The sequence below is a fragment of the Psammomys obesus genome, unplaced genomic scaffold (assembly GCF_907164565.1).
Source record: "Psammomys obesus unplaced genomic scaffold, mPsaObe1.curated_primary_1811, whole genome shotgun sequence".
In the NCBI taxonomy this organism is placed as follows: domain Eukaryota; kingdom Metazoa; phylum Chordata; class Mammalia; order Rodentia; family Muridae; genus Psammomys; species Psammomys obesus.
Window position 1 is genome coordinate 21,241,333 of NW_026596034.1, and position 17,566 is coordinate 21,258,898.

Here is a 17,566-nt window from a genome sequence, read left to right on the forward strand (position 1 = left end):
ACTTTCAGTAGCTGCGTTATTTTTGAAAAGCTTTGTTATCAAATGATTAGTATGACTATCTTGGTAAATATGCATAAACCCATGATATATGTAAGCACCCTCACCTCAAGTTTGAGAATGTTTTCTTTGTTGAAAAAAATTTCTTCTTGCTCCTTTATGTTAATCATTGCCTGGTCTCTGCTCCCTGGCAACCACTTGACTGCTTTCTGATGGAATATTTTGGAAGCTGCATATAATCTGGAAGCATCAGAGCCTTAGCTGTCTTATGGGAAAGAATCATTTGTGATTGGCCGTGTTACAAAGTACAATGTCTCTGAGATTCAACTGGTGCTGTCCTTCAGTTAAGAGTGCCTTTCCGGATATACACACAACACATTAAAAAAACAACCCTCTTGCTTATTCTTTGAGAATTTCATACAAGTAAACAACATATTTACTCCTCAATTCTCCCTTCCCACTACTCTAGGAACCTTAACACATCCCCCACCTTCTTGTACTTCCAGCCCCTATTTTTGCAATGAACTGAATCCAATTAGCACTGCCTTTGGAATATTGATTGATCTTATTGGTTTGAGCTTGTGTATATAACCACACCTGCAGTGAGTTCATGAGTACCATGGCCATGCCATGTTCAGAAGACAGATTTCATAGAACTCTTTCTCATCCTGTAGCTCTTCCATTCTTTCTGCAACTTCTTCCACAATGTTCCCTTTGCTTTGGGATAGAGTGTTGACATAGCTGTCCCATTTAGGACCGCGTACTCAGTAGTCACTTATTCCCAGTTCTCTGACCAGTTACAAGACTCTGCATGAACTGCTGACTACTGCACAGAGAAGCTTCTTTGGCCAAGGTTGAGAGCATCTCTAATCCACGAGCACACACATAAATGTTTAGCGAGCAGCTGACAACATGTTCATTTAGCAAGACAACAGCACTAGGTTCTCCTTGCATCCGTGACTTCCCACACCTTGGCCTTTTGACAAAGTTTACAGTACCAGACATGAATTATCTCCTACAGAGCAGGTCTCAAATCCAATCCCCAAACAGCTGGTTACCCTTATAACCTCTGTGGCAGTATCGAACCAGTGGGTACAACTCGACTGGGCGAGTTGATATTGTAGGCCACAGGGTTTGCTGCTGGGGAATACCAAGGATGATTAACCTCCCACTCCCTGTGGGACTGCATAGTTCCTTCTCAGACCATGAAAGCTAGCCACCAGAGAGGAAGTTTTCAGTTTAGTTGTAGCTTGATATCTCCATGCCCTGTAGCCAAAGTCTGTTGTGTCTTCCGTGGTAGACTCTTCCCATCCAGTTCACATTTTACCCACTTTCCAGTTTTTTTCTCTAGTTCTAGTGAGCAATTGTGCTGTTTAATTTTTGCCAATTTGTCACAAGCCTAGATGTACCAGGGAAGAGAGACTCAACTGAGGAATTGCCTTCATCAGATTGTCCTGTAGGCAAATATTGGAGCATTTTCTTGATTAATGACTGATTTGGGAAGGTCCAGCTCCCTGTGGGGGAGGTGCCATCCTGGGCAGATGGTCCTGGATTGTATAAGAAAGAAGGCTGAAGAAACCAGGATGAGCAAGCCAGCAAGCAGCTTTCCTCTATGGTTCTTACCTCTGTTCCTGTTTGAGTTCCTGTCCTGACTTCCTTCAACAATGGACTATGATTCAGGAAATGTAACCCAAACAAACCCTTTCTTTTCCAGTTTGCTTTTGGTTGAGGTGTTTTATCACAGCACTAGAAACCAAACTAGGACAGAAATCAAGAGTAATGACAGTAGCATATAGTGTTGTTGGTATCTCTGACCAATAATTCATAGGGAAGTATGGCCTGCTTGGCACTGCGATTTTCATTTAATAATCCTGTGGGTACTTGAATACAACAACACATTTTATCTACTCTCTAGCTGATGTACATCTGAGTGACCCATTTTTGACTACTTTTAATTAAGCTCCTAAGAACTTTTTCAAATATGGGTTTTGTGATTGGTGCTTTCATCCCATAAGACTACAGACCTAGGACAAGTACATGTTTAACTTTTGAAGGAAATGCTAAACTGTCTTCTAAATGACTATACAATTTTGCATCTCCTCCACCCTTGTATGAGTGTGCCAATGACTCCATGTCTTTATCAACATTTGGCCTTATGGGCCTTTAATATGAGTGTGTGTGTGTTGTGGTATATCATTGTATGTTTTTCTATGAAGTTTGAGAATTTTTTTCTCTCTCCTTCATCCCCTACTCTCTGCCTCTCACCACAGAAATATATTCAAGAGCCTTTTTCATTCCATCTTTTAAAAATAATTTTTATTTTTTCCCAATTGTTATATATCCCGACTGAAACCCCTTCTCTCAAATTCCCCCAGTCCCATCCTCCCTCTCTCTTCTCCCCATCCCCTTTCCCTAGTTCACTGAAAGGGGGATTTCTCCACTATTGCCATTTGCCCATAGCTGTTAAGTCTCATCAGGATTGCCTGGATCCTCTTCCTCCATGGCCTGGCAAGGCTGCATCATCATGAGCGAGTGTTTAAAGAGCAGTCAACTGAGTTCATGATAGAGGCAGCCCCTGCTCCCCTCACTCAGAGATCCTCATGGAGACTGAGCTGACAATCATCCACAAGTGAGCAGAGGGTCTAGGTTCTCTCCTTGCATGGTCCTTGGTTGATGCATCAGTCTATGCAAGATCCCCCCTCCCTGGGCTCAGATCATTTAGTTTTGTTGATCTCCTTGTGGGTCTCCTGTCCCCTCCATGTCCCTCTATTCCCACCTCTCTGTTCCTCTACATGACTCCCTGCGCTCTGCCCAAAGTTTGTTTTTGACTCTCAGCATCTGCTTAGATTCCCTGTTGGGTGAATCCTTTCAGAGGACCCTCTATAGTAGGTTCCTATCCTGTTTCTTCTCTTCCAATGCTTCTGGTGCCAGTTTTAAAAGTTTCTCTCATAATACTCATAGACTGTTTTAAGCTCATAAGTAGTAGGCTCAGCTTCAATGAAAAAAAACTTTATTTTTAGTGTATATTCTTAGTAATGAATTATTGCAGCATAAACTGGAAACATGCAACTTAAACCCTAAAGCCCTCATTATTTGTACAGGACTAATACAGAAGTTTCATTAATGACTTTCATGTATATTAATTCCCTTAAGTAGAAATTTTGTTTACATACAGGGATAGAGAAAATGTTGACTATCGTAAGGAGACTTTCTTTACTCTTATGCTTGCTTTTCATTAGTTATATGCTTGCTCTTACTATTCTGTTTTCCTGCTAATATACACTTTACTTTAAGAGAATTGAGTCTCTGCCAATAAAGACACTCCCAGAAGAAAGACATTGCCTATTTGTCTACCCTTCCTTCCTATACCCATCTGAGTATCCTGATGTGTTACGGTCTTCTTCCACCTGTCCTTGGCTGCTGTGTTTTTAGCTGATGATAGTCTTAATTAATTTGCAACTGCCCAGGAGGAGGTGGAACAGCAACAGAAATGAACAACGAATTCCAGTTGGGCAGGCAGTCTTCCTGGATGTCGTTCTTCTCTACCATCCTCCTGCCTAATTTCTTACAAGATACTTCTCAATGTTGAAGTCTCAAAGGTGATGCTTTATATGATTTTGCACTTATTTTTACTGACACACACACACCTCTGCTTAGCATAAGTCACCTGGAGTTGATTCCTCTCAGAAAGAGCTCTAACGCTTGAAATCTCCTTACATGTCATATATATATATATATACAGAAAAACTTTACCCAACAATGTATTTATTTTATTTCAATTTAAAAATAATTACCAATCTATGTAGAAGACTTGCAGTATTTTCTTTATAATTCTACTTCTTTATTATATTTAAGTTTCTATTTCAAGATATTTATTAGTGAATAAGCTTAATAATAGTACACTTTGTCATAACTTGAAAATTTTACATATACATACATGTTCATTCTTTTCTCTCTCTTTTTTTCATCACAAAAGCTAGGTTTAAAAGACAAAAAGTTGTCTCTTTTTTATTATCTTTTTTATTTTTTATTAATTACAGTTTATTCACTTTGTATCCCCATAAGCCCCTCCCTCCTCCCCTCCCAGCCCTACCTTCCCTCCCCTTCTTCTCGCTTGCCCCTCCCAAGTCCACTAATAGGGAGGTCCTCCTCTCCTTCCTTCTGATCTTAGTCTATCAGATCCCATCAGGAATGACTGCACTGTCATCTTCTGTGGCCTGGTAGGGCTGCTCTCCCCTCAGGGGGAGGTGATCAAAGAACAGGCCTACCAGATTATGTCAGAGGCAGTCCCTCTTCCCATTACTATGGAACCCACTTGGACTACGCTGTCATGGACTACATCTGTGCAGGGGTTCTAGGTTATCTCCATGCATGTTCCTTGGTTGGAATATGAGTCCCTGGGGAGACCCCTGTGTTCAAATTTTCTGGTTCTGTTGCTCTCCTTGTGGGGTTCCTGTCCTCTCCAGATCTTACTATTTCCCACTTCTTACTTAAGATTCCATGCACTTTGCCCATCAGCTGGCCTTAAGTCGCAGAGTCTGCTTTGATAATCTGTAGGGCAGAGCCTTTCAGAGGCCCTCTGTGGCAGGTTCCTAGGTTGTTTTCTGTTTTCTTCTTCTTCTAATGTCTATCCTCTTTGCCTTTCGGGATGAGGATTGAGCGTTTTAGTCAGGATTTAGCTCTCTTGATTAGTTTCTTTAGATGTTCAGGGTTTTAGTAGGTTTATCCTATGTTATATGTCTATATGAGTGAGTATATACCGTGTGTGTCTTTCTGCTTCTGGGATAGCTCACTCAGGATGATCCTTTCCAAGTCCCACCATTTACCTGCAAATTTCATGATTTCCTTATTTTTCATTGCAGAGTAATACTCCATTGTGTAGATGTACCACAATTTCTGCATCCATTCTTCCGTTGAAGGGCATCTGGGCTGTTTCCAACTTCTGGCTATTACAAATAAAGCTGCTACAAACATGGTTGAGCAAATGTCTTTATTGTGTACTTGAGCCCCTTTTTGATATATGCCTAGGAGTGGTATGGCTGGATCTTGAGAAAGTGCTATTCCTAGTTGTCTGAGAAAGCGCCAGATTGATTTCCAGAGTAGTTGTACGAGTTTACATTCCCACCAGCAGTGGAGGAGGGTTCCCCTTTCTCCACAGCCTCTCCAGCATGTGTTGTCACTTGAGTTTTTGATCTTGGCCATTCTGATGGTGTAAGGTGAAATCTGAGGGTGGTTTTGATTTGCATTTCCCGAATGGCTAATGACGTTGAGCATTTCTTTAAGTGCTTCTCTGCCATTCGATATTCCTCTATAGAGAATTCTCTGTTTAGCTCTGTTCCCCATTTTTTTAACTGGATTACTTGGTTTGCTGTTTTTCAGCTTCTTTAGTTCTTTATATATACTGGATATTAGCCCTCTGTCAGATAAACGGTTGGTAAAGATTCTTTCCCAGTCTGTAGGCAGTCATTTTGTTTTGATGATGGTGTCATTTGCTTTACAGAAGTTTTTCAGTTTCATGAAGTCCCATTTATTGATTGTTGCTCTTAGAGCCTGTGCTGTTGGTGTTCTGTTCAGAAAGTTGTCTCCTGTGCCAATGAGTTCAAGGGTATTCCCCACTTTTTCTTCTAACCGATTTAGTGTGTCCGGTTTTATGTTGAGGTCTTTGATCCACTTGGACTTCAGCTTTGTGCATGGTGATAAGTATGGATCTATTTTCATTTTTCTACATGTAGATATCCACTTAGACTAGCACCATTTGTTGAAGATGCTATCTTTTTTCCATTGTATGGTTTTGGCACCTTTGTCAAAGATCAGGTGTCCATAGATGTGTGGGTTTATTTCTGGGTCTTCTGTTTGGTTCCATTGATCCACCATTCAGTTTCTATGCCAGTACCATGTAGTTTTTATAACTGTTGCTCTATAGTACAGCTTAGGATCAGGGATGGAGGTACCTCCAGAAGATCTTTTATTGTAGAGAATTGTTTTAGTAATTCTGGGTTTCTTGTTATTCCATATGAAGTTGAGACTTTTTCTTTCCAGGTCTGTAAAGAATTGTGTTGGTAATTTGATGGAAATTGCATTGAATCTGTAGATTGCTTTTGGTAAAATGGCCATTTTTACTATGTTAATCCTGCCAAGCCATGAGCATGGGAGATCTTTCCATCTTCTGATATCTTCTTCTATTTCTTTCTTCAGAGACTTGAAATTTTTTTCATACAAGTCTTTGACTTCCTTGATTAGGGTTACTCCAAGGTACTTTATGTCATTTGTGGCTATTGTGAAGGGTGTTGTTTCCCTAATTTCTTTCTCAGCTCTTTTGTCTTTTGTATACAGGAGGGCTACTGATTTTTTTGAGTTAATTTTGTATCCAGCCACTTTGCTGAAGGTGTTTATCAGCTGTAGGAGTTCCCTGGTAGAGTTTTTGGGATCATTCATGTATACTATCATATCATCTGCAAATAATGATAATTTAACTTTTTCCTTTCCAATTTGTATCCCCTTGATCTCCTTCAACTGTCTTATTGCTCTAGCAAGGACTTCAAGTACTATGTTGAAGAGATATGGAGAGAGTGGGCAGCCTTGTCTTGTCCCTGATTTCAGTGGGATTGCTTTAAGTTTCTCTCCATTCAGTTTGATGTTGGCTATATGCTTGCTGTATATCGCCTTTACTATGTTTAGGTATGTGCCTTGTATCCCTGATCTCTCCAATACTTTAAACATGAATGGATGCTGGATTTTGTCAAATGCTTTTTCAGCATCTAGAGAGATTATCATGTGGTTTTTTTTTCTTTCAGTTTGTTAATATGGTGGATCACATTAATGGATTTTCATATATTGAATCATCCCTGCATGCCTGGGATGAAGCCTACTTGGTCATAGTGGATGATATCTTTGATGTGTTCTTGCATTCGGTTTGCAAGTATTTTGTTGAGTATTTTTGCATCAATGTTCATAAAGGAGATTGGCCTAAAATTCTCTTTCTTTGTTGGGTCTTTGTGAGGTTTAGGTATCAAGGTGACTGTGGCTTCATAGAATGAGTTTGGTAGTGTTCCTTTTGTTTCTATTTTGTGGAATAGTTTGGAGAAAATTGGAGTTAGCTCTTCTTTGAAGGTCTGGTAGAATTCTGCGCTGAAGCCATCTGGTCCTGGGCTTTTTTGGATGGGAGACTTTTGATGACTGCTTCTATTTCCTTGGGGGATATAGGACTATTTAGTTGATTTACCTGGTCCTGATTCAGCTTTGGTAAGTCGAATTGGTCAAGAAAATTGTCCATTTCATTTAGATTTTCAAATTTTGTGGCATATAGACTTTTGAAGTAAGTCCTAATGGTTGTTTGGATTTCCTCAGTGTCTGTGGTTATGTCCCTCTTTTTATTTCTGATTTTGTTGATTTGGATGGTGTCTCTGTGCCTTTTAGTTAGCTTGGCTAAGGGTTTGTCTATCTTGTTGATTTTCTCAAAGAACCAGCTCTTGGTTTCATTGAGTCTTTGAATTGTTTTATTTGTTTCTAATTAATTGATTTCAGTCCTGAGTTTGATTATTTCCAGCCGTCTACTCCTTTTTGGTGTGTCTGCTTCTTCTTTTTCTAGGGTTTTTAAGTGAGCCATTAAGTTGCTTGAATGCGCGGTCTCGAATTTCTTCTTGAAGGCACTTAGTTCTATGAACTTTCCTCTTAGCACTGCCTTCATTGTGTCCCACAAGTTTGGGTATGTTGTGTCTTCATTTTCATTGAGTTCTAGGAAGACTTTAATTTCTTTCTTTATTTCTTCCCTGACCCAGTTGTCATTTAGTAGCAAGTTGTTCAGTTTCTATGTGTGTGTAGGCTTTTTGCTATTTCTGTTGTTGTTGAAGTCCAGCTTTATTCCATGGTGATCAGACAGGATACAAGGGATTATTTCAATCTTTTTGCATCTGTTGAGGCTTCCTTTGTGACCAACTATGTGGTCTATTTTGGAGAAGGTTCCATGAGGTGCTGAGAAGAAGGGAGATTCTTTTTTGTTTGGGTGTAAGGTTCTGTAAATGTCTGTTAGGTCCATTTGATTCATGACCTCTGTCAGAGTTATTGTTTCTTTGTTTAATTTCTGTTTTGTTGACCTGTCATTTGTTGAGAGTGGGGTGTTGAAGTCTCCCACTATTAATGTGTGGGGATGTATATGTGATTTAAGTTTTATCAATGTTTCTTTTACAAATGTGGGTGCCCTTCTATTTGGGGCATAAATGTTCAGGATTGTGATGTCTTCCTGGTGGAATTTTCCCTTAATGAGTATGAAGTGTCCTTCCCCATCTCTTTTTATTAATTTTGGTTGAAAGTCTATTTTATCAGATACTAGAATAGCTACTCCTGCTTGCTTCTTAGTTCCATTTGCTTGGAAAGCCGTCTTCTAACCCTTTATCCTCAGGTAATGTCTATCTTTGTGACTTAGGTGTGTTTCTTGAATGCAACAGATTACTGAATTTTGTTTACGTATCCATTCTGTTAGTCTGTGTCTTTTTATTGGAGAGTTGAGTCCATTCATGTTGAGAGAGATTAATGACCAGTGGCTGTTTGATCCTTTGGTTTTGATATTGGATGCGGTCATAAGGTTGTGTGCTTGGTTGTTTTTTGTTTTACTGTAGTGAGGTTAATTATTTCCTGTGTTTTATTGAAAGTAGCTAGTTTTCTTGGGTTGTATTTTTCCTTTCAGTATCTTCTGTAACGCTGGATTTGTGTGTAGGTATTGTTGAAATTTGTTTTTGTCATTGAATATCTTGTTTTCTCCATCTATGAGGACGGAGAGTTTTGCGGGGTATAGTAGCCTGGGCTGACATCTGGGAACTCCTGATCCTGTGTTCTTTAACGTACCCTTTCAGGCTTCTCTGCGATTTTGAAACTCCTGTTTATAGATGTGTGTCCAGCTTTATCACAGGCTCTGAAAGCCCAGACCATTCTTAGTGCTGGAGCCAGCAACGCTCCATGAAATGATCATCAAGTGTGGCCTGGGAAGATTGCCCAGTGGGTAAGGAAGCTTCTCGCTGAGGCTGAAAACCAACCTGAGTTTAATCTCCAGGATCCACATGGTAGAAGTGGAGAACTGACTCCTACAAGTTGTCCCTTTACTTCCACATATGTGCCATGAGTGCCAATACGTACGTGTGCAAGCACACGCAGGTTCATATGCACACACATGCAATGATAAACGCGAAAAATTAAACAATATTTTTAAAGTAGACAGATGACTGAAGTTTTCTCAGAAGGATTTGGCCATTAGAGCAGGCACAGTACAGAGGTGGATAGCATAGGGCATGAGGACTTAAGTGCAGAATTGCAGTGTTTCAGTGAAACTGACATGACCTAACTGGGGTAGGGGGTATATGTAGATCCTAAGATCACCATAAGGAACAAGGGACCCTGAAGGTGGACTCACTACTCTGAGCCTTGACAGAGCAGAGGAGTTGTGAGGTTGAAGGTTGCACTCAGAACTCCTGCCTTTGCACTCCTCTCCATCGGTGGCATCTTGAGTGTGTACCTATTCACAGGGGGAGGGCCCATGGCTTCTCCTGTTACAGCATTCTGCGCCCTTACCTTCACTGTCCTGTCTGCACTGCGTTGATGCTGATGAGTATAAAGACAGGGGCCACGGTGACTTCATGTTTGAAGACAGGGCTCTTGGTATCCCAGAGGGGCTTCAGAAGCCACTCTATGTGTCTTAGTTAAGGTCATTCTTGCTGTGCTGAGGAAGAAAGGGTTTATTTTGCTCACATTTCCATATGATTTAATTTAATTTATTTAATTTATCATTAAGAGCAGCAAGGGCAGAAGGATAGACAGAGCCGGAGGGGTCAAGGACACCACAAGAAGACCTACAGAGTCAATTAGCCTGGGCCCATGGGGGCTCACAGAGACTGAATCACCCAAAGAACATGCCTGGACTGGGTCTAGACCCCCTACATGTATGTAGCAGATGTGCAGTGTGTTCTACATATGGGTCCCCTAACAGTGGAAGTAGAGGCTTTCTCTCACTCTGTTGCCTGTCACTAGATCCTTTCCCCCTAGCTGGGCTGTCTTATTAGGCCCCAGTGGAAGAAGATGTGCTTAGTCTTGTTTTGAGTTGAGGTGCCAGGGTGGTTTAATACCCCTTCTCCAAGAAGAGGAAGGAGAGGGAGTAATGGAGGCGGGGGGAAAGGGGGCCTGAGGATGGTCTGGGAGGAGAGGAGGAAGGGGACTAGGATCAGCCTGCGAAGTGATTAAATAAATCTTTCTAGAGGGCCAAAGAAAGAACAGAAACTGCAGAGGTGGTTTGCTCTGCCTGCTGGCCATTAGTTTCTGTCATTTTGGACTAGTTAGTGCAATAAGAACTTTGCTCCGCCCAGTAAAACTCCTGCCCATATCCCACTAGGTCAAATTCCTGCCTGGGCAAGGCTCACATGTTCTGTTCCTGTTGTTGAAACACTGTTGTTTGTAAAAGCACAGGCTCACATCTAGAAGCTGGCCATGCCACTCGATCAACTTCCTGAATGGCTGAATGCTGTGGTCTGTGGATTCCTGCTTCTCTTCTGCCACGTGCAGGGTGAGACTCTCTAAGTGGGAAATGGGGAGCAGGGTCAGAGCTGTGCAGTTTTGCTGAGTCAGAGGCTGAGCTTGTGGGAGGAAGGCAGCAGGGAGGGACGAGATGACAGGGTGGAAATGGCAGATGGAAGTGTGGAAAACACATGCCTTCCAGTACTCCCTCCAAAGAGGCTCTGAAGAGTCTGGGGCATGCAGGTTCGGAGGAAGAGGGTAGGAGGAATAGTTCCCTCCTGAGGGCTCCTGTGGCTGTATTTGCTACTGAGCATGGAGGATAGTGACAATGTAACACTTTTGTGATGCTGTGCTCTGTGTCACCTCATCCGTAAACACTCAGAGGCTTGTACTGGTACCTTCAAAAAGACACCTGGGAGAGGTCCCTGGCTGTGAGAGACAGGGAAACTTCCACTGCTACATCCTACAGCAGAACTGAGAGACCACCCACCCTGGTAACAGGGTAGTGACCCCTGCTTGGACAGAACCAATCCTGATGGTATCTCTCCACCCACAGGCCAGGACTCAGCCAGCCCCATCAGGAACACACACACGGGCCAGGTGAGAGGAAGCCTTGTCCATGTGAAAGACACTGAAGTTGGTGTCCACACCTTCCTGGGAATTCCCTTTGCCAAGCCACCTGTAGGACCACTTCGTTTTGCACCTCCTGAGGCCCCTGAACCATGGAGTGGTGTGAGAGATGGGACCTCCCACCCTGCCATGTAAGTTCTGGGGCCCAAAGGACTTTAGGTCTGAGCTCTGTGCCACACTGTAATGTTTCCTCCATCTGAGCTCCATAGCAGTTTTCTCTATGTATTTGGGAATCTTCAGTGAATTTGTACTAAGGTCTAGAGTTGGTCAGAGCTTGTCACCCACAGGTAATTAGCTCCAGCACTGCAGAGAGAAGCAAAGAAAAAAACTGTTGTCAAATTCAGGTTAGGCCAAGGATTTGGTGTCAAGGTTGGGTGCATTTCTACCAGGAGTCTCTGTGTCCAGTAGAATACACTTCAGGTCCCCAAGGAGGGCAGAAGTAATAGGAACTTGCCAACCCCAAACCTTAAGGGAGCTGGTCACACCATCTCTGTAATTAGAAGTGAAGGGTAAAGAATGCACACATTCCTGCGCATGCTCAGCTCACCTTCTTCACTCTCGGTGCTGAAGCTCATTCTCATTGAGTGGTGCCTCTCACAACGAGCAGGTCCTCTCACCTTAATTCACACCATCAAGAAAATCCATCACAGTCAATGCCTACAGGTCAACCTGAGCTAGACAACCCCTCATTGAGACCCCTGCCCCCAGGTAATTCTACAAGGTGTGGAGTCAGTGATGAAAACTAACCATCACCCCAGGCCTTTAAGAGTACAGAGGGAGTGGTGAATGTCAACACAGGTACCCACTCATTTCCATGGAGACCCCTAGAAGTCTCTCCATCTCAGACTCAGAAATACTAACATGCAGGCCCCTCCCGACCAGAAACATGCTTGGAAGTTCAGCTCTATCACAGCTTCCACAAACCCCGAGGCCTATACCTTGTTAGACAGGGGCTTTGGAGGAGGATCCCATCTTAGCAGGGCCCTATGAGGAGCAACAACTGAAGTGGCCGAGAGAAAATCCGGAGCAAGAGGATGGTTTTCACCCAGGGCATGTCTCTGTCATTGTCACCAGCTGTCTACAAGACGTTGGCAAACTGAATTCAGAAAAGCTGAAGATTAAGGTGTCCACTGCTTCTGTCCCTATGTCTGAGGACTGCCTGTACCTCAGCATCTATATGCCGGCCCATGCCCACGAGGGCTCCAACCTACCTGTGAGTTAAAGCCATGGTCAACCAGGTGGAGGGGAGAGGATTTCTTTCTCAGGCAGACTGGAAAGGAAAAAATAAACTGAGCCTCATCACTGCGCTGTGTGTGCAGATGAGAGAGTTACCCTCTAGGTCCAGGAAGGGCTTTTCAGACAGAGTGGGTAGCTGAATCTTTGGCGTGGAGCATAGAGAATTTGTGTTCTGAGCTGTCATAGGCTGTGGCTCTTGGATCCATTCAAGACTCTTTCTGCCAACTTGAACCCTGCAGACCCATTCAGGCACTCAAGGGCAGAACACCAAGGGCACTCAAATTTCTAGTTTCGGAATATCTGTTTCACCAATGAGATTTGATGATCCTTTTGGATATTAACCAGGAGTGACATTCATTCATGAATACACCTCTTTTTGTTCCCTCTTTGAAGATTTTGAGAATAATGGTGACATTACCTTGTATCTAGAGCTACAAATCCATGATAAGATTGCTCCATGAGGAGAGAGGGGCTGGAAAAATGCTGATTAGAGTAGAATAGTCCTTCTGTGACCCAGGTTCTGGATTCTGTGTATATGTGTACCTTCTCAGACACAGTTGGTTAGCTAATGGGCAGTCTATTGAGCTTGGGATGGCAAGGAGTCTTCTGCATCTCTCTTTATTTCTCCAGGTGATGGTATAGATCCATGGTGGTGGGCTACTTTGAGGCATGGCTTCCACGTATGATGGATCCACACTGGCAGCCATTGAGGATGTGGTGGTGGTCACCATCCAGTACCGCCTAGGAGTCCTGGGCTTCTTCAGGTGAGCCTGGGAATGGACAGGGCAATGAGGGCTGAGCAGAAATAGGACAGCTCTGTGAATCCTATTCCTACCTTTTCTCAGCACTGGAGACCAGCACGCCAGAGGCAACTGGGGCTACCTGGACCAAGTGTCCGCCCTGCGCTGGGTCCAGCAGAACATCGCCCACTTTGGAGGCAACCCTGACAGGGTCACTATTTTTGGTGAGTCAGCAGGTGGCACAAGTGTGTCTTCACATGTTGTGTCCCCCATGTCCCAAGGACTGTTCCACGGTGCCATCATGGAGAGTGGAGTCGCCCTGCTTTCCAGCCTTATCTCTAACACCTCTGAGGTGGTTTACGAAGTGAGTGCCCTCAACCATCCTAACCCTGAGCCTGGCAGCACAGCCCTCACACACTAGAACTCTGGAATTCTTTTCAGTGGAAATAAAACAAGAACCACAGGACATAGCTTCTTCCCATTAGTTTCTGAGAAGCTTAGAGGTTGGAATCCACTTTTGTCTGCTTTATTCATATTGAGTATGATATGGCCAGCAAGGATGTACTCAGTGGCTTCCATTATTGGCAAAAACAAGTACACATGGGTTGGAGAGATGGATCAATGGGTAAAACTGCTCACTATGTGAAAGTGCTGACCTGAGTTCAAATACTCAGAACTCATGAAAAGTTTTATATGTGTCTATAATCCCAGTGGTCCTATGCCTTGATGAAAAGCAGAGACCAGGAGAATTCCCAGAGTGTGCCAGGTCAAACATCCTGGTGTAGGCTGTTGCATACCAAGAGACATTGTCTCAAGCAAGGTGTGGAAGGTGGACAAATTGTGGTAGGTTCATGTCCACACTCACACATGAACACACAAATATACATATGGTATTGTGTGGGTAGAATGCTCTTGCTATCATCTTGGAACAACAGAAATGTAGTAACAATTTCATACTTACTCCAGTCCACATACAGTACACAAAAAGATGTGATATGGTATCTAGTTGGGATTGGGAAAACTCTCTTGAAGGATGAGAGCTCCTGCCTGGTTCCTTTACAGATGGTGGTCAACATGTCTGGCTGTGAGCCTGTGGAGTCAAAGGCCTTGATGCGCTGCTTATGAGACAAGAGTGAAGAGGAGATTCTGGATATTAACAATGTGGGAAGAATTATGTGGCTCAGTGGATGGGAGAGAAGAGAGTGTGGGACAGCCAGCTTACACTATTCTAAACAAATTACTCCACCTTTACACCTTTGTTTCTTTTTAGTTCTGGGTGTAAAATTAACAGCAAGATAGGCTAACCTAGGTGTAGCCTATCATCTAGGGTTGGGGTGGGAGGAGGATAAGCATCTTGAGATAAATTTAGAAAATTAGAAAAATGGTGTGGATAGCTCAGTAGTCACCAGAATATCTATGGGAGTGAATCTCAGTGTTGTCCTTTAATACCTCACAGGCCTTCTAGAGCACTCCTGCTGTGGTGGATGGAGTGTTCTTACCCAGACACCCCTTGGAGTTGTTGGCCTCTGCGAATTTTCACCCTGTTCCCAGCATCATTGGAATCAACAGTGATGAGTATGGTTGGCTCATTCCCATGGTGAGGCTCAGTTCCAATCTCTGGGAAGACTGGCAGCTCATGTGGTGGATGGCAGGAACTAGGAGATTTGTAGAGTCAGGTCCAGTCTATCCTACACTTATGATGGCCCTCCATATCCCAGTTACACTCTGATCCCACCAAGAAGGAAATGAGCAGAGAGACCATGCGGGCTGTTCTGAAGAGCACAACAGCACAGATGGTGAGATTTTACTGATTCTTCCCCAATAAAGAGGGTTGTCCCCTTGCCCTTCCCAGATAACCCCTGAAACAAAGGTTGTTGAATGCGTGTTTCTGGGTAGGCACATGTCAGAGCTTGCATCTGTCCTTCTACAGATCTATCTCATCCAGGGCTCCATCTCTCCATCCCAAGACTCGTTCCCCTACCCACTGGTCTGTCTAATGTTGATCTTTCTGATGTTTTTGGAATAGATGCTGCCTCCTGAGTGTAGTGATCTGTTGATGGAAGAGTACATGGGAGACGCTGAGGACCCTCAGACTCTCCAAATACAGTTCCATGAGATGATGGGGGACTTGATATTCGTGATCCCCGCACTCCAAGTAGCACACTTTCAGCGTGAGTACATTTTTAACCAGGGCAAGGGGGAAGCACTGAATTGTGGGTTCCAGGTGAGCTCTGTTCTGTCTAGGCCTGATTCATGTCTTGATCAAGTCTTCAATACCAGGCACCTAAGGACCCTTACCTCAGTGAATCCTTATGTCTAGTGTAAGACAGTGGGATTTTAACTATGCACATGTGAGGAAACCTGTTACTGCTACTCACTGAATTGCCTAAACACCTTGGGAAGGCTGGGCTCACTGTTAGCTAAGGATTTTCCCAACGACAATGTTCTAGCCTGGAGCTCGTAACTCAAATGACATAATTCCAGATAATTTTATGCCAAGGTTTCTTTACATAAAAGATGAGACAGGACGGTTCCGTAAAGAGTCACTATGTCACAGTGTGTCCTTATTCCCAGGTTCCCATGCTCCTGTCTATTTTTATGAGTTCCAACATCAGTCCAGCTTCTTCAAGGATATCAGGCCACCTCATGTGAAGGCTGACCATAACGATGAGATTCTTTATGTGATTGGATCCCTTTTATGGGACATCAAATGTGAGTCTTCTTTACTGTCCACAAACTTTAAACACCCCTGGAAGAGTCCCTGAAAGAAGTGTAAGTTCTCAGTCCAGCCGAGAGTCCCAGTCCCAGTCCTCTGGGAGAAGACAGGATCAAGTACACACATAGATCACAATGCTATCATAGAGTTAGAATCTGGGCCCCTCCCAGTCTAGCCTGTACTAGAAGGAATGAGGGCACACTGGAGCAGAAATGAACCTTGGAGAATTGAATTAGAGGCGTGACTGGATCGTGGATCCTGGATGGTGATGGGAAGAGGGACTCAGGCTTAGAGCTCAGGGTCAGGCTACAGTTGAGATGGTGGGTGTCAACTTGGATGGAAAGCTGAAGCAGGTCACTAAGACCTTACTTTCCTCCTGACTACAGTTGAACTCACAGAGGAGGAGAAGCTGCTAAGCAGGAAGATGATGAAGTACTGGGCTAACTTTGCACGGAATCGGTGAGCGAATGCCCCTCCCTCAATACCCTTAAGGCTGAGTCCCCATCCAGGTCTTCTTTTGTTTGCAGTGGCCTCGTTACCATGCATGTGTCCTTCATTACACGATAGTCTTTCCTACATACGGGGCAAACGTAGAGAAACATTTTATATATGTCGGTTACTGTTCATCTCACAGTGCCCTGGGGGTTAGACCACAGTTTATAGATCTTTAGAGCTTGCTTCTGACAGGGAGACACAAAACAGGCCAGGTAACTTTTCCCTACATGGAGCAGGCACTAATGGGTGGCACCTACATCTTATATCAGGACATCTGTTCCGACCCAAATCAGTCTTCTTAACCCTCTAGTCTGCTTCAGCCACTGCCCTGACCCAAATCAGAGGATCAGGCTTTGGACCTGAGTGACCTCACCCTTCCCTGCTATGTGGTATGTTCACAGGAACCCCAACAGTTAGGATCTACCCTACTGGCCCGCGATGGACCATGAAGAGCAGTACCTGCAGCTGGACATCCAGCCTGCGGTGGGCCGAGCCCTGAAGGCCAGAAGGCTCAAGTTCTGGACCAAGACTCTGCCCCAGAAGATCCAAGAGCTAAAAGGGGCTCAGGAAAAGCACGTAGAGCTGTAATGTCTAGTTGTTAGTAAAGGTGTGTGGACTTGAGTAAAGGTAAGGTCAGTCTAAGGTTCCTAAATACCACCAAGAAGCCTGAGTTCCAAACCTCTACACTTTCCCAGAAACCAACATGCATGCAACAGTTTACTCAAACTGCTAGGCCATATTGTTATGAATGCTCTCATAACATTATGGAGGTGTGAGCCTCAAAATTCCCCATGTCCTTTCACTCTTCACCGGACCAGGGGTTCTTATTTCCTTCTCTCTTTTTCTTCAAGCTTAGACCCTCTTCTAATGAATCAGCCATTTTAGGGACTGTTGACTCCATTCAATGGGCCATGCAAAATTTCATGTCCTCTCTTAGCAAGTTCATGTTTTCTAATATTTGCAAGTGGCCAATAAAAAAGCTAGTTATCTAGAGTTCCAAATTTAGGCTGCTGTTCCAAATAGATTCTAAACTTCAAGTTGGGTTCTCTGACAGATATTTTGGCCTTAGATATCTATAGGGTGAGATAGGAGGATTGCATTAGCCCAAGAGGTCCAGCTGAACATCCAGCCTGCTGTGGGATGAATCATGAAGGCCCACAGTCTAGGGTGAACAATATAGCATAATCTTCATCTCTAAAATAAAAAGTTATAAGTAACAGATATATGTTGTTTATAGGTTACCTAACTTATTTTA

General features: G+C 43.5%; 1 protein-coding gene across 1 annotated transcript in view; it reads left to right on the plus strand.

Annotated features, from left to right (window-relative positions):
• Positions 1–10,386: 10,386 nt before the first annotated feature.
• The window catches only part of LOC129687082 (pyrethroid hydrolase Ces2e-like), a 15,663-nt gene continuing 8,483 nt past the window's right edge, over positions 10,387–17,566 (plus strand). Inside the window, 12 exon segments of the mRNA XM_055621377.1 lie at positions 10,387–10,543; positions 11,051–11,255; positions 12,199–12,337; positions 12,991–13,124; positions 13,206–13,464; positions 14,163–14,261; positions 14,557–14,697; positions 14,819–14,896; positions 15,127–15,271; positions 15,675–15,812; positions 16,203–16,275; positions 16,713–16,938. Coding sequence (XP_055477352.1) covers positions 10,468–10,543; positions 11,051–11,255; positions 12,199–12,337; positions 12,991–13,124; positions 13,206–13,464; positions 14,163–14,261; positions 14,557–14,697; positions 14,819–14,896; positions 15,127–15,271; positions 15,675–15,812; positions 16,203–16,275; positions 16,713–16,899 — 1,674 coding nt within the window. The 5' untranslated portion in view covers positions 10,387–10,467 and the 3' untranslated portion in view covers positions 16,900–16,938.